The following is a 13,307-nucleotide window of genomic DNA, read 5'->3' on the forward strand; positions in this document are numbered from 1 at the left end:
ACAACCAAGTATCATTTGAAACACATTCATAAGCAAAATGTACTTGATCAACAAGAACTACAATTGTCATCTTATTGTATATCAAATTGAAGCATATAAAGAATGTTCATATATTCGTTACATTACAGTGAGTTAAACATGTGGAGCTCAATCACAATGCTTGTTGCCTCTTCTTAATACCGACTTTAGTCACTTCTTTTGGCAACTAGAAGTTCGAACATAGCAGCTTCTTCCGTTGTTATGTCTTGAAAATATGGCTTAACAACTATATTGAGCTCACATTATCCCCTTGACTTCTTTTGTTTCACAATAAAGTCATCATCATCGTAATTGACTCTTTTCTTTGCCTTGACATCTCCATTCTTCGATACCTGTGGTTTCTTTGAGCTCTCTGGTCTCTCTTGCTTTGTGGATTTGATAGGAGTGCCCATTCGCAGTTGCTGCTGCCTCTTCTGCTTTCTCTCATATGCTTTCTTTGCACGTTCAGGGGATAGCAGGCCATGTTCCATCATCCTGTATGTTGAGAACGGCAAAATCTGTGAGTTACTAAAGAAGTAGGAAGAAAGCAGTCTAGATACCACTATCAAAAGCCAAATCAATCACATAGATTAAAAAATCAAACTAATGAGGACAAGTGTAAATAATTTTAGTCAGTCTTAAAATTGCAGATAACTTCAAAATTTTCAAATTGAAGAATTGCATGCAAATAATCGTATACATTTTAATTTCTCTATATATAGCACAAGAAAAAGGAGCAAAAAACTTCTTAGGTTCATGGTAAGGTGTCCAACTATCGTACCTAGTTGGCATGAGTGCAATTTGGGAGCCATGCACATAAATATTAAGTCCCTACAAATACCAAACTAAGGTTTGGTTATAAGTGCAATATTTTCAGCTAGTATCTGTGATGTGAATTCTGCTGTGTCTCCAAACAATCAAAGCCTACATGACTACATAGACAGAAGCTACATACTAGAATTGCATTTGACTACACACCAGAGGAGCACCATAATATTTTGCAGCTTACTGTAGTTGTTTAGCATTGTGTTGTGTAAAACAACTTGAAAAGTCAGGAAAACCATTTGCCCTCTTATTTACTCATTTCTGATAATGAAATACATCTGTTATGAGATTTAGTCTAGAGGAATTCCTAAATTAACTTTGACTTTGAAGTGGATGCTAGTTTCCAGCCATTGGAGGATTTGTCATCTTGCCAACAGTTAACCTAGAATTACAGTAAATATCACCCACCACATATAATGAGAGCACCTACTTGAAGAGAAGAAGAAACCTTGCTAGCAGAAAAGAAGAAAGCCAAGAGATCATAATCACTGACAAATAATATTGCAGGGAATAAGTAGTTTATGACCCCACCTCAAAAGATCACAGCACAAGAGACTTCCACACTGGAAATCAAGAAGTCAGAACTTCCTAACATTGGCTCTATTTAGATATCCGGTCCAATTTAGGCATGCACAGTGATGGGGGGCAAAATGGATCGTCCTACTCAGGGCAAGGGATCATTCCATCCTGGCCAGGCAGACCACAACACCGATCAGACAGGACCATGGTACTGCTCAGAATCAGCCCGATCTCGGACTCCGCCGAAGGCTCAGTCGACCTCGGCCGGATCTCTCTGCTGCTACGACCTGCAGCAACCTCTTCTGATGCTTATTATGACGTCCCGACCCCGAGCTCGGAACGTCCTGTTGTGTCAGCTACGAGCCAAAGAGATCATTGACCGCAGGACTATGCGAGCCGATATGGAAATGTACTCTATAGATGACCAGTACACCCCCATAATGTGGATCAAAAGTGGATAGAAGAAGAGATGCTCCATAGCTTCATCTAGTCAATACTTATCCAACCCATACGAACCCTAATTAAAAAACCCTTGATCCAAATATGATCCAAATAGGGTCAGGTTGGCTCAATTTTTCAGGTCGGGATGGTTTTTGCCACCCCAATTTTGGAGAAATAATTGTAGCAATGAATGCGAAAGGAGATGATAGTAAGGATCCAAAGGGTGTAATTTGTATTTTTATGGTATCTATACATTGGAGAGAAGAAGGGAGAAAAGAAGTCACTTGTCTTTGGTAACAAAGAGGATAAAACGCTCTTTTGGTAGCCTAACATAAGGATTCACCATCTAGTCCTTTGAGAAAGTCAACATTAGAAAGACTAGGGATTGAAGAATAAGAGGATGTTTTACAAAAATGAAATTGAATGCCTATCTTTTTTTTTTCTTGGTACAATGGCGGCTCACACATTACAGGTGTGGATGCGGTCAACAAAGTCAGAAAGCAAAAGGCTACATAAAGGCCTTGGCACGGGTCCACTGTCCAACCAGACAAACCCACCGGAGTGATGGGCTGCAAAGAAGGCAACCTAGTCAGCAGTCCCATTTGCCTCCTTATAGACATGTTAGGCCTGGTAGGAGTGGCACTCTTCCAGCTGTCTGCAAATCTCATGGATCAGCAGACGGTCCTCAGCTGTGTATCCCTGACCCCGGATCCACTCAACCACCGTGGCCGAATCCTCCTCAAGGATGATACGGTCCGCGCCCAGTGTCCGTCTCGTATAGCAAATACCCTCTCAGGCTGCTCTAAGCTCGACACATATCACTGACGAGTCAAAGCTCCATCGGCCTCCCACCGCAACTAATCTGGCGTCGTGGTCTCGGATGGTGAAACCCACACCGCTGTATCTTCCGTCATTAGCCACACTGCCATCGAATTTCACCTTGAGAAAACTTGAAGGTGGGGGCACCCAAGAGACAAAGACTATTCTGGATGCTACAAAAGCAGAATGGGGGCCCCAAATGTCCCTAGCAACCTAGCAGGCGATACCTCTGCAATGCCGGTGATCTTTGCCGCATGCAAAAGTGCTCTAATTGTTGTCACCCTCGGGTGAGGGCTGATGCTCTCGAAGACTCGTGCATTTCTATCTAGCCAACACTAGTAGGCCAAATAGGCAGCTCAGATCTCCCTCTCCTCAAACTTAGAGCCCTGTACCAAGGCCTCCAGAAAATGCAGGGATCCTCAATGGACGACCACCGCTGCCACTGGTCCATCTGGGCTGAAGCATAGCACCAAACTTGGCTGGCCCGCGGGCATCTGATGAGGGCGCGGTAAATGGACTCCACCTCCGGGTAGGTCAAACAAGCTGTCGGAATCCTCACACCCCGCCTCTCCAACACAGCTCTGGTAGGCAAGCACCCTCAGGCCACCTTCTAGAGAAACAAGGCAACCTGTGGATAAATGCGCATCCTCCAAATCCATCTAGCTCTCAATCTGTCGAGTCGTAGGCCCCGAAACCAGCCCCGAGAGGTCTCGGACCCTTACCACTAGCGATTCGGTCATGCTCCACACTCTTCTGTCTGTTGTCGCTCCCTCTATGATTGGCATAGCTAGAACCTGCTCGGCCAGCTGCTCCATGAACACGAGCCTGACGAGATCCTTGTCCCACCTGCACTCCCCTCTGATGAAAAGTTTGCATACTCTGTGGCCCTCCAGCCACCCGTGGTCGACCATGGTGGGTCAGTCCTGCAGTGAAACCTCAGATAACCATCAGTCCTCCAGGATCCTGACTGTCCGGCAATCCCCGATCTCCCATCTGATCGCCGGTAGAACCCTCGAGGCGTGCGTACAAATCTCCCGCCATATAAAGGATGCTCCTCGTCCAGCGTGCATGGTGGGTTGGGAGTGTGGGTCTCCATACTTCGCTCTTAGCAGAGTGCCCTAAAGATTCTTTGGCTCTAGGAGAAACCTAGCTGCTAACCTGGTCGTGGGTATCTCTCTATGCTTGATCAGTGAGTATACTCTCAGTTTGCCCCAATTGGTCGGCTGACTTATGGTTTCCCAAGCCACAAGCTGAATACCCCCTCTGTCCCCCTGCTGCCTCCACATGAAGCTTCTAAACAGCCTCTCCAGACCTCGAAGTGTTGCAAAGGGAACCAGGATGTTAGATAACAAATAAATAGGAATGGAGCTCAAGACTGACTGACTCTGCCCATCATCGATAGAGCACCCGCCTGCCAGCTCTCTAGTTTGTGTCTAATACCCTGCTCCATGCTCGTGCACTCCCCACTGCACAGTCGTCGTCCCGTGATCGGGACCTCGAGGTACCTGAGGGTCCCCTCCTGCTCGCCAATCTCCAGGATGCTCATGACAGATGCCTTCACCCTCGGATCGATCTTCGGGTTGAACTAGATAGCTGACTTGATCAGATTGACTTGCTGACTTGATGCTCCACATTACGCCCCCAAGATCCTGTTGATGGCCAGAGCCGATCACCTTGTCGCATGGGCCAATAACATACAATTATCTACGAATAATAAGTGGGAGATCGGGGTCGTCTCCGACGTCGGGTTGTAGGCCTCCAACCCCTGTGTCATCGTGGCCTGCCGTAGAAAGCGGGATAGAGCATTTGCACATATGATAAACAAAAGAGGTGACAGAAGGCAACCCTGTCGTAGCCCCACCGATGACTCGAAGAAGCGTGACGGGGACCCATTGATCAGTAGTGCAAAAGACGGTGTCAGGATGCATCCTTGAATACACCTAATCCACTGTGGATGGAAACCCAATCCCTTCAGGCACCGTACCACGAAGTCCCACCGCATCTTATCGTAAGCTCTCTCCATGTCAAGTTTGATCCCCATCAAACACATGCGCCTGGGCAGCCTCAGTAGGTTAGTCATAAACTTGTAAGCAATGAGGATGCTATTAGAGATGGAATGACCTCTAATAAGAGCCCCCTGCTTAGGATTGATCAGTCTGGATAGAATGCCTCTCATCCTCTAGACTAAAACCTTCACCACAACTTTGTACAAGAAAGTACACAAGCTGATTGGCCTGTAATGACTTGGCTCCACTGGATCCTGTCTCTTCAGAATCAGAGTAATGAAGGTCCATCTCCACTCCTCTGGCATCGACGTAGAACCAAAAAATTGCTGGACAGCCTCTGTCACCTCCTGTCTGACGATGTGCCAGTATCTTTGAAAGAAGATCAAGGGGAAACCATTCGGGCCCGGGGCTTTATCCTCACCCAAGGGTCAGAGGGCTGCCTGAACCTCCGAGTCTGACACCGGATTGACTAGAGCTGCATTCTCGTCCTCTGATACCTGCCTCTCCAGGTTTGGTCCCCAGACTCGCCATCCACACCCCCTACTTCAGTCCGCCTGGCTCAGAAGAACATCTCTAAGATCTGCCTAACTACCTCCTAGTCCTCTGATACCTGCCTACTACCATCCCTGATCCTGCACACGTGGTTCCGCTGTCACCAGATAATAGTCGACTAGTGGAAAACTCTTGTGCTCCGATCACCTTCCTTAATTCATTAGATCCTAGATTTCTGCCTCCAAAGCACGCCCTACTGTCTGAGTAAGGAATAGTGTGTAGCCAGTAGCCCCCTGAGCTTTTCCTGCTCTACCTCTGACAAGCCGCCCCCGTTGTCCTCTAATGCCTGCAATCTTATATGGCTGCCTCGGTATCCTCCACCCTCCTGAAAATATTTTCCACCTTCTTTTTATTCCATCTGATCAGTCATCGTCAGGTCAACTCCAGCTTTTTGGTTACCCTGTACATCACATCTCCTCCGACTGGCACTTGCCATGCCTCCCTCACCACATCCCAAGATCGCGGATAGGATAGCCACACTTTCTCGAATCGAAAAGGACTATGAATAGGAAAAGCATGTGAGGTACTCCCCAGGACAAGGCAGTGGTCTGATGCTATCCTAGGCAGGTGGGGCACCCCGTAGTCCGAAATCTCTAAATACTGCTGGTCAAAGCAAAGGCACAATCAATCCTCTCCCAAACACGCGCCCGACTTAGTCTGTTGTTGCACTAGGTGAACCTCGGTCCGGAGAAATCGAGGTCAGCTGATCGTTGGACATAATGAAGTCCTGGAACTCCTTGATCTTGATCTTGTTGGTGAAGACCTTCCTCCCCCTCTTCTCCTCCGGGCCATCAATGCAGTTGAAGTCCCCTGCCATCATCACCGGATACCCTAATTGGATGAGATTGGTGCCTCCTCCCATAAAGACCTCCTCTCTTGATAGTCCTTACTCGCATATGCCGCTAGTAAGGGGTACATTTGTGGAAGACATCGAGGCTACATCCTCCTAGTCTCCACAAGACAATGATCCCCCTGAAAGGCCTTGGGACTCCACCACATACACTCCCCATGACCTCGGGATGGCACGCCTAGCTCGCTGCAAGCTGGGTCTCGAACAGAACACAGATCTCAGGATTGTGCAAGCTCACTAATCTGCAAAAGGCCGGTCGAAAGGATGGTTTTCTGGCGCCCCGACAGTTCCACAGCAAGATCTTCATTGGAGGTTTGGAGGTTTGGCAGAACGGGCAATGCTCTTTGGGCCCGACGACCCATTCACCTCCTCGGTAGACACTGTTTCCCCCTATCCAGGCTTCTCTAGCATTTCCTTAAGCACCTGGACTACTGGCTCATGTGACGACCTATCCACCTCCCTGGATGCCCACCAATGGCTCGGACCTGAAACCCCATGCCCAGGTCTCTCGTGTCTTGCGTGGGACGGAGCCTTCTTCCTTCGAGGTCGGCTGAGCGCTGGACTTCTCCTTTCCGGCCGGCGCCCCTCCTTGGTCGACTGCCGCTTGCGGCAATGCCCCCATCACGGCTGCCCCACCATGTGCCAGCGTCCCTCGTCGTGTACTGGGGTCCGTGGTCCATTGTGGTTCGTTGCCTGCTGGCACCGCCTCCTCCGCCGTGACTAGCACCATCGCCTGCCCGGAAGCATGCCCCGACCGCCGGTGACAGGCTCCGACTCCTAAACCATTGCTGTTCGCCAGCCTGGAGCGTGGTGATCACAGCTGGGCACGAAGGCATCGCAGGACCCCGGGCTGTCTCGCAAATCCCTGATCCGTTGACCTCGTGCCTCCTTGTTGGGCTCCTAGCCCATTTCAGTGGGCCAGGCCCACCTCCCGCGCCAACTGACCCAAGGCCCGCCTTGGCTTCGTGGACTTGGGCCCGACCCAGTTCTCCCTGCTCCTCTGCGCAGCTCGGTGGGATGCTTGGGCCCGGATTTGTGGCCTGGTCTGGAGTGTGGTTCAGGCCTGGGCCTGCCCTCTGGGCTTGGGCTCGAATGTCTCCCGATTGAGTGCGACCCGGTGCCGACTCGGCCTGAGCCGCCAGCATCTTCTCCACACCCAACACCAGGTGGCCGGGTCCGTTGCTCTTTTCCAGCGAGATACATCGGGCTATCTTCTTGGGCTTCTACCAGCCCTCAGAGTCTGACGAGGACTCGGGCGTACTCAGCTCCACCTTGCCTGGACTTGGCTCTGGGTCAATTGCGGTTGGTCCCTGGGTCGACTCGGTGGGAGACCCAATCGTCTTCGTCGTCTGCGCTTCAGCCCTAGCACCGCCGACCCGTTGCATCCGAACATGGGTTGCTGCCATCCACGGGCCGAACATCGTCGGCCCCTGCCCCTCTAGGCCATTTACCGCCCTTTCCTCTGGAGCTTCACCCAAACCCCCAGCCCCTACCGAATTTGTCTTCTTCTTCGGTGCGTGGAGTCGACATTCAGTCGCTTGGTGGCCGATGCGAGCACAGTGGAAGCAGAGACTTGGCAGGTCCTTATAGACGAAGGCTTGCCAAAACTTCTTCTGTCTTCCTTGAACAAAAGATCCAGGTACCAGGGGCTTACCTGCATCTACCTCCACCCGCACTCGAGCGTACCCGATCCATTGCCACTCGTTGGAGATGCCGTCGAGCTCCATCGGCCGCCCCGCCGCCGCCGCCACAATATCGAAGATGGCGACCCTATCCCAGTACTCCATAGGAAGACCCGGTAGCCGGACCTAGATCACTGTCCGGCTTACAGTCTGGGTCCCCGGGGTGAAGTTAGCCTACCATTCTTCCATTGTAAGAAGCTGGCCTGCCACCACCCATGAGCCCGTCGCCATCACCTTCGCCCGCTCTTCTCCGACCCAAAGCGGACGGTCATGAGACCCTCTGCCATTGGGAGCACCTCCACTGGGAGCTGGCGTTTGGCCCGACCTCTGATCTCGCATGCCACTAGGTCCGCCGGAACTCGCCTCCCCAAGCTCTTCGCAATTACCACCTTCTCCTCCCATTCAGTCCTCGCCAGCTCTAGTTGCTCCGACGACACCCTTGCCACCCATGGAAGCAGCATTCGAGCGTCGCCATCTCCTCCTTGGAGATCCAGTGGGGAAGGAACTCCGGTCTTCGCATGGCCCCCTGTGCCACCGCAGACCACAGAGGGGTGGTCTCGGTCAACCTGATTTCTGGCCAGCCTGTCGGCCCTAGTTCCCTTCACCTGGCTCACTGCTACTGGGGGCTGCCATGGGGCAACCACCAGGTGCTCGACGAAATCCCCACTCAAGCCGAAGGCCTTTCAAGATCGTATTTTGAGAGTTGCAGGGGTCAATAATGCCTATCTATTTTGAAGATTCTATATGATGTCTGCCTCTGGTTAGTTGTGAAGGCTCATATGAAAATTTGGCGGAACAAAAGGCAATAATTTTGAAATATCAGTAAATTGAAGTGCTGAGACTGCACAAGTTATGACAAAGCATCAGAGAACCAAGATGGAATCAGCATGCAGAATGAACATCCAAGGTGCAAACAATCCAAATTCTGAAAAGGAAATGAGATCTATTTTGCATGAAAAATGATCATGTTAAGGAACAATATGCTAGAGAGATGGGAAAAGATGAGCAAGGAGCCAGCCATGAGAAGGGAGGGCTGCGGGAGAAGTTCTTCAAATGAACATTGGAATGCCTCGAATATAAGAATGGTTTATACCCTTTCCCAAGACTGTCTTCACAAGCCTCTTTAAATGTGGAGAACAATTCTTCCAACTCAATTTTTTATTTTACATGCACAAGATCAGAAATGAGCGCAAGTTGCAGCTTGTACTTTTGTTCAGTTCAAGATAGTCAAACAAATCTTTTTGGCAAACATCTTTTGGTCGGTCAATTTTTCCTTCAGTTATGAACAATAGCTGCAAAAGATGATGGTGAACATAAAGCAATGTGTGAAGAGATGGTTTTCACGATAAATCTTGCCTTTGTAATGCCATCACTAGATCATTGGGGAGTCAGATCCAGTGGTAACACAGAACTCAAGCCTTCCTAAAATCAAGCAAAATATTTCAATGGTTTGATTTTTTTTTTCTTTACCTTTTTGTGTTGGTTGACAAGATAATTAGGCAGTGCAATGTTTAGTATTTTTGATTGTATGGAATTACAGCCTTAAAGAAACCCATGCTATTAGTATGCATTGCCAGACTAAATACTTTCTATCTTTGGTGCGGACACCAGTGCCAGGTCACCCGTCACTCGGGTTTATGGTCGCTGCAGAAGGATGGTCCAGCCAGTTTGATTTTATTCTAGAAGTGATTTTATGTTATTTGGGCTTATTAGGATATTTTCTTATTTGACAGTTTTTGGGACTTATTTTGGTATTTCGTTATTTTAAGGGTCTTTTGTGAGACTAGTTTCTTTTAAGTTTTTTTTTTTGCATTTTTGAATCTATAAATATGTTGGACCGTACATCGTTTAGGGTTATGCTATGAATGAAATAAAAATTCATTCTCTTTCTTCAAGCTCTGGCGTGTAAAACCCTGAGCGGAGCTAGGTGCGAAGCCGAGTTCTTTCTCCTCCTCCCTCCTCTCTCCTTCTTCCCTATTTCTCCTCTCCCTTTTCTCTCTTCCTTTCTCTCCCTACTGTCCTGCATCAACTTTGGTATCAGAGCACGGCTACGCAGAAAGAGAAAATCTTGGGTTGCTGTGGGTCGTGGGCTTAGGCTTCATGCGGGAGGAAAAACTTTGGGGTGTCTTCTCCAGAAGGTTCACTATTCCCTCTTCCGCTTCCCTGCTCCCCGTTTCTTCTTCCGAAACCGAACTTCCAAGCCCTGTTCTCGTGAGCGTCTCCTCCTTCCAGCGGCGTACAAGAAGAGAAAGAGAATCCCTGAGACATGGCGGCCCGAGGAAAGCAAAGGGAAACCCCTCCTCCATCGTCATCCTTGTTCGGATATGAGAAGAGGAGCACCGCTGCCCCTCCCTGACACCCCATCGTCCTCAACACTGCCTCTGCCCCTTCATCCTCGTCGAAACCCTTGACCCTGTCGCTAGCCAACGCTGCACTCCACGCGCCCGTCATGGAAGCCGGCGTAACTGCCCGCAACAACCCGCAAAGAAGAAGCACAATAACGGGTTAGTGGAGCGAGTTGCGCCCGTCAACCCGAATCCACTTGGTTTGAAAAAAAAAGAGAAAAAAAGAAAAAAAAGAAAAAAAAGAGGAAAAAAAGAGAAAAAAAAGAAAAAAAAGAGAAAAAAAAAGAAAAAAAAGGATTACCTGTTCGTCTTCTTCGTCCGCATGCCGTGCCGCCGTCGCCCTCGCCGCATCGCCACCCTCGCTGCTCCGCCACGCCATCTCCTGCCGCCACCGAGGATGATCAAAATCTGGCTACACTTGGATCCCGCGCGAGGAGCTACAACAGATTGACCTGGACTTGTTGGAGTACTACCGGGGCTACACCGAGCTACTTTTATCAAGGTCGACTTCTTCCTACCCGGGGGGAGTTGGTGCGGACACCAGTGCCAGGTCACCTATCACTCGAGTTTACGATCGCCGCAGAAGGATGGTCCAACCAGTTTAATTTTATTCTGGGAGTGATTTTATGTTATTTGGGTTTATTAGGGTATTTTGTTGTTTGACAGCCTTTAGGGCTTATTTTGGTATTTTATTATTTTGAGGATCTTTTGTGAGGCTTCATAGCTTTAGGGTTTTTGGGCATTTTGGGGTCTATAAATATGTTAGAAGGTATATCGTTTAGGATTATGCTATGAATGAAATAAAAATTGATTCTCTTTCTTCAAGCTATGGCGTGTGAAACCCTGAGTGGAGCTAGATGCGAAGCCTAGTTCTTCAACCCTCTTTCTCCCTCCTCTCTTCTTCTTCCCTATTTCTCCTCTCTCCCTTTTCTCTCTTCCTTTCTCTTCCTGCTGTCCTGCATCAATCTTTTCATATGCTCTAAGAAAATGTAAAGAATGCACTATGCTTATGACATAATTATCGTCCATTATTGCCGCTACTTAAATAGTCAAGGGGGTTAATGAAAGAAAGAAATCTATCATTTACATGAAGATGCCAAAGTTAACTGACAAATGCAGAAATACATTACACAGTAACCCAAAATTGGAAGTAAGTAGTTCAATTATTTGGCAAATTCAACAAGCCAATACGTACAAAACTTAATGTGTTCTTGCATGCAACAAGGCAACATTCTTTTTTAGTTGAACATCAGGAAATTAGAAGTACAAGCAGAAAAGGGAAGGTCATTGAACTGGCATCTATAACAAGCTCGAAATGAGACATTAATAAAGCATGCTTTCTAAGTTCCATAGAACAGCATGTACTCATCAAGCGCTAGTTCCAAGATAGTAATTATACAAGCATAATGCCCCATGCCCTAAGTTTATGATATTCAAAACCTAAATGGACGAGTTCTGTTTTAAATTAAAACTAGAAGGAATTTAATAAAACATTCGGCAGAACAGTAAGAATCCAACCGCAAACTACAACCAAAGAAAGCAAGTAGAATATTTACAACAACATAGAAGCTCAAGTAACTTCATTTATTTTCCATTTTGGCATATAGGGAAGGAGGGGATGAAAGGCACATGAGAATAATAGTCTTACCAGAACTCTGCCATTTCACTTGATGGAATCTGCTTTGATAAGGATTCATAAAATATCCGCAAGGGTTCTCTCTGCCATGAAGAATCCACAGCCACAGCGTAAGAAATTTTTCCAAAGGAATTTATCACCTCAGAATAAGTAGAAATAAGGAAGTGAATGTGCAAGTCTGTAACCTCTTCAGGAGGATCATACTTCTGGCCGGCCAAGGAATAGACTTTCTTCTGAGCCCTCACTTTGACAGCCGTTGTTTTGATTGTTTTGGCAACAGTTCTCGCAGAAGTTGATGACGATTTTTCTTTCACCTTCGTTCCAGAATCAAAACTTACATAAATCAAACAGAGGAAATACATGCAAAGAGGAAGAATTAAGTAAATGAGCACCCAAATTGGATTTAAGGGATTGCAAGAAATTTTAATTATTTCACTGTTGATTTAAAAAGCCAGAAGTTAAAATTATGGGGGACCAACAGAAAAGAAAATTATTGCATTCCAGAACCTCCATCAAGATGAACTCTAACATGAACATAATCCAAGAAGGCCCAATTTATTTTAGACTAAATCAAGAAGAAATAGAAGAGAATAAATATGCATTAATTTTTAAAGAAAAATAAACGTCAAATTTTGGGATCTGAAATCGAAACAAGACAGCATAGAGAACAAGTATTCCATCACCACAAATCACTAGAGAACACTACAAGCAAGCAATTTCCTGCCAAATTCTCAACCGGATAATCCAGGAAACAGAGGAACACACCACAAAATCAAAATCTACCCTCCAAAGACCACAAATCAAGCAAAAATGGAAAATCTAAGCGACAATTATAGTAAAATTTGATCAAACAGCATGAATCCTCGCGTGCACCTCCAGCAAATCCAACTAAAAGTTTATCCTAAAGCCGTCCGACAACAAATCCACATACCGCTACCGATAGATCACAGTAATTCTCAGACAAGATCGAAACTTTCCCAAGACAACACAAGAGCATTCGAGGAATACCCCCTGTTTGGAGGCGACAGTCACAGCTTTCTGCTTGGAGATCGAGACCGCCTTCCCCGATCCATCCACCTTCTTCGCCCTCTCCGACGAGACCACCGCCTTCCCCTTCCCCCCGCCGCCGCTCCCCTTGACCGCCGCGGACGAAGACATCCTCTCCCCCTCCCTCCCGATACGACGCCCGATATCGCCGATAACCGATATCTAATTCACAAAAATCCGAGCTTGGAGAGCGGCGGAGGCGTGCGACGGGCAAGAGTATAGAAGGGATATCCGCAATCTTGCGCCCCCGGGAGAGCCGCAGTGGCTTAACCTGCGCCAACGGCGGCGGGGAGGACAAAGGGAGGGGCAGTTTCGTCTTTTACGAGGTGCATGATTCCGCTCTGCACGAACCCTGATGCGGGGCCCGCCATCTTTTCCCGATAGTCGATACGGTGTAGGTGCCCTGAGAGGGTACTTGTAACATTCTTTATGCGGGCGTCAGATCTGCCGGCCGTTTCATCTCGCCAACGCATCCCATCGGCTGCGCGTCGAGTCACGTGCGAATCGGGCTCACGGACCGAGGCAGTTTCAGACGTGGTTCGAAAATGAGACGATGAAATTGTGACC

General features: G+C 47.9%; 1 protein-coding gene across 2 annotated transcripts; it reads right to left on the reverse strand.

Moving 5' to 3' along the window:
• Positions 1–9: 9 nt before the first annotated feature.
• On the reverse strand, positions 10–13,025 carry LOC103699949. 2 transcript variants are annotated; one of them, XM_039125471.1, is made up of 5 exons: positions 12,702–13,025; positions 11,879–12,007; positions 11,706–11,776; positions 10,359–10,439; positions 10–513 (listed from the first exon to the last, which is right to left on the reverse strand). In XM_039125471.1, exons 1-5 carry the CDS (start codon positions 12,849–12,851, stop codon positions 282–284), a joined length of 663 nt encoding a protein of 220 aa, XP_038981399.1. In that variant the 5' UTR covers positions 12,852–13,025; the 3' UTR covers positions 10–281. The 2 variants fall into 2 exon arrangements, with proteins under 2 accessions (XP_038981399.1, XP_038981400.1); XM_039125472.1 differs by lacking the exon at positions 10,359–10,439 and having other exon boundaries at positions 12,702–13,016.
• Positions 13,026–13,307: the final 282 nt, after the last annotated feature.

The sequence above is a fragment of the Phoenix dactylifera genome, chromosome 4 (genome assembly GCF_009389715.1).
Source record: "Phoenix dactylifera cultivar Barhee BC4 chromosome 4, palm_55x_up_171113_PBpolish2nd_filt_p, whole genome shotgun sequence".
NCBI lineage: Eukaryota > Viridiplantae > Streptophyta > Magnoliopsida > Arecales > Arecaceae > Phoenix > Phoenix dactylifera.

What these genes read in the sequence shown, in the direction of transcription:
- LOC103699949 (XM_039125471.1), bottom strand. Translation starts at nt 12,851, where the DNA reads ATGTCTTCGTCCGCGGCGGTCAAGGGGAGCGGCGGCGGGGGGAAGGGG. An exon ending in CTGTCGCCTCCAAACAGGGG is followed by an intron (nt 12,008 to 12,701) that starts GTATTCCTCGAA and finishes TCTGGAACGAAG; the next exon opens with GTGAAAGAAAAATCGTCATC. An exon ending in AGTGAAATGGCAGAGTTCTG is followed by an intron (nt 10,440 to 11,705) that starts GTAAGACTATTA and finishes CGGTGGCGGCAG; the next exon opens with GAGATGGCGTGGCGGAGCAG.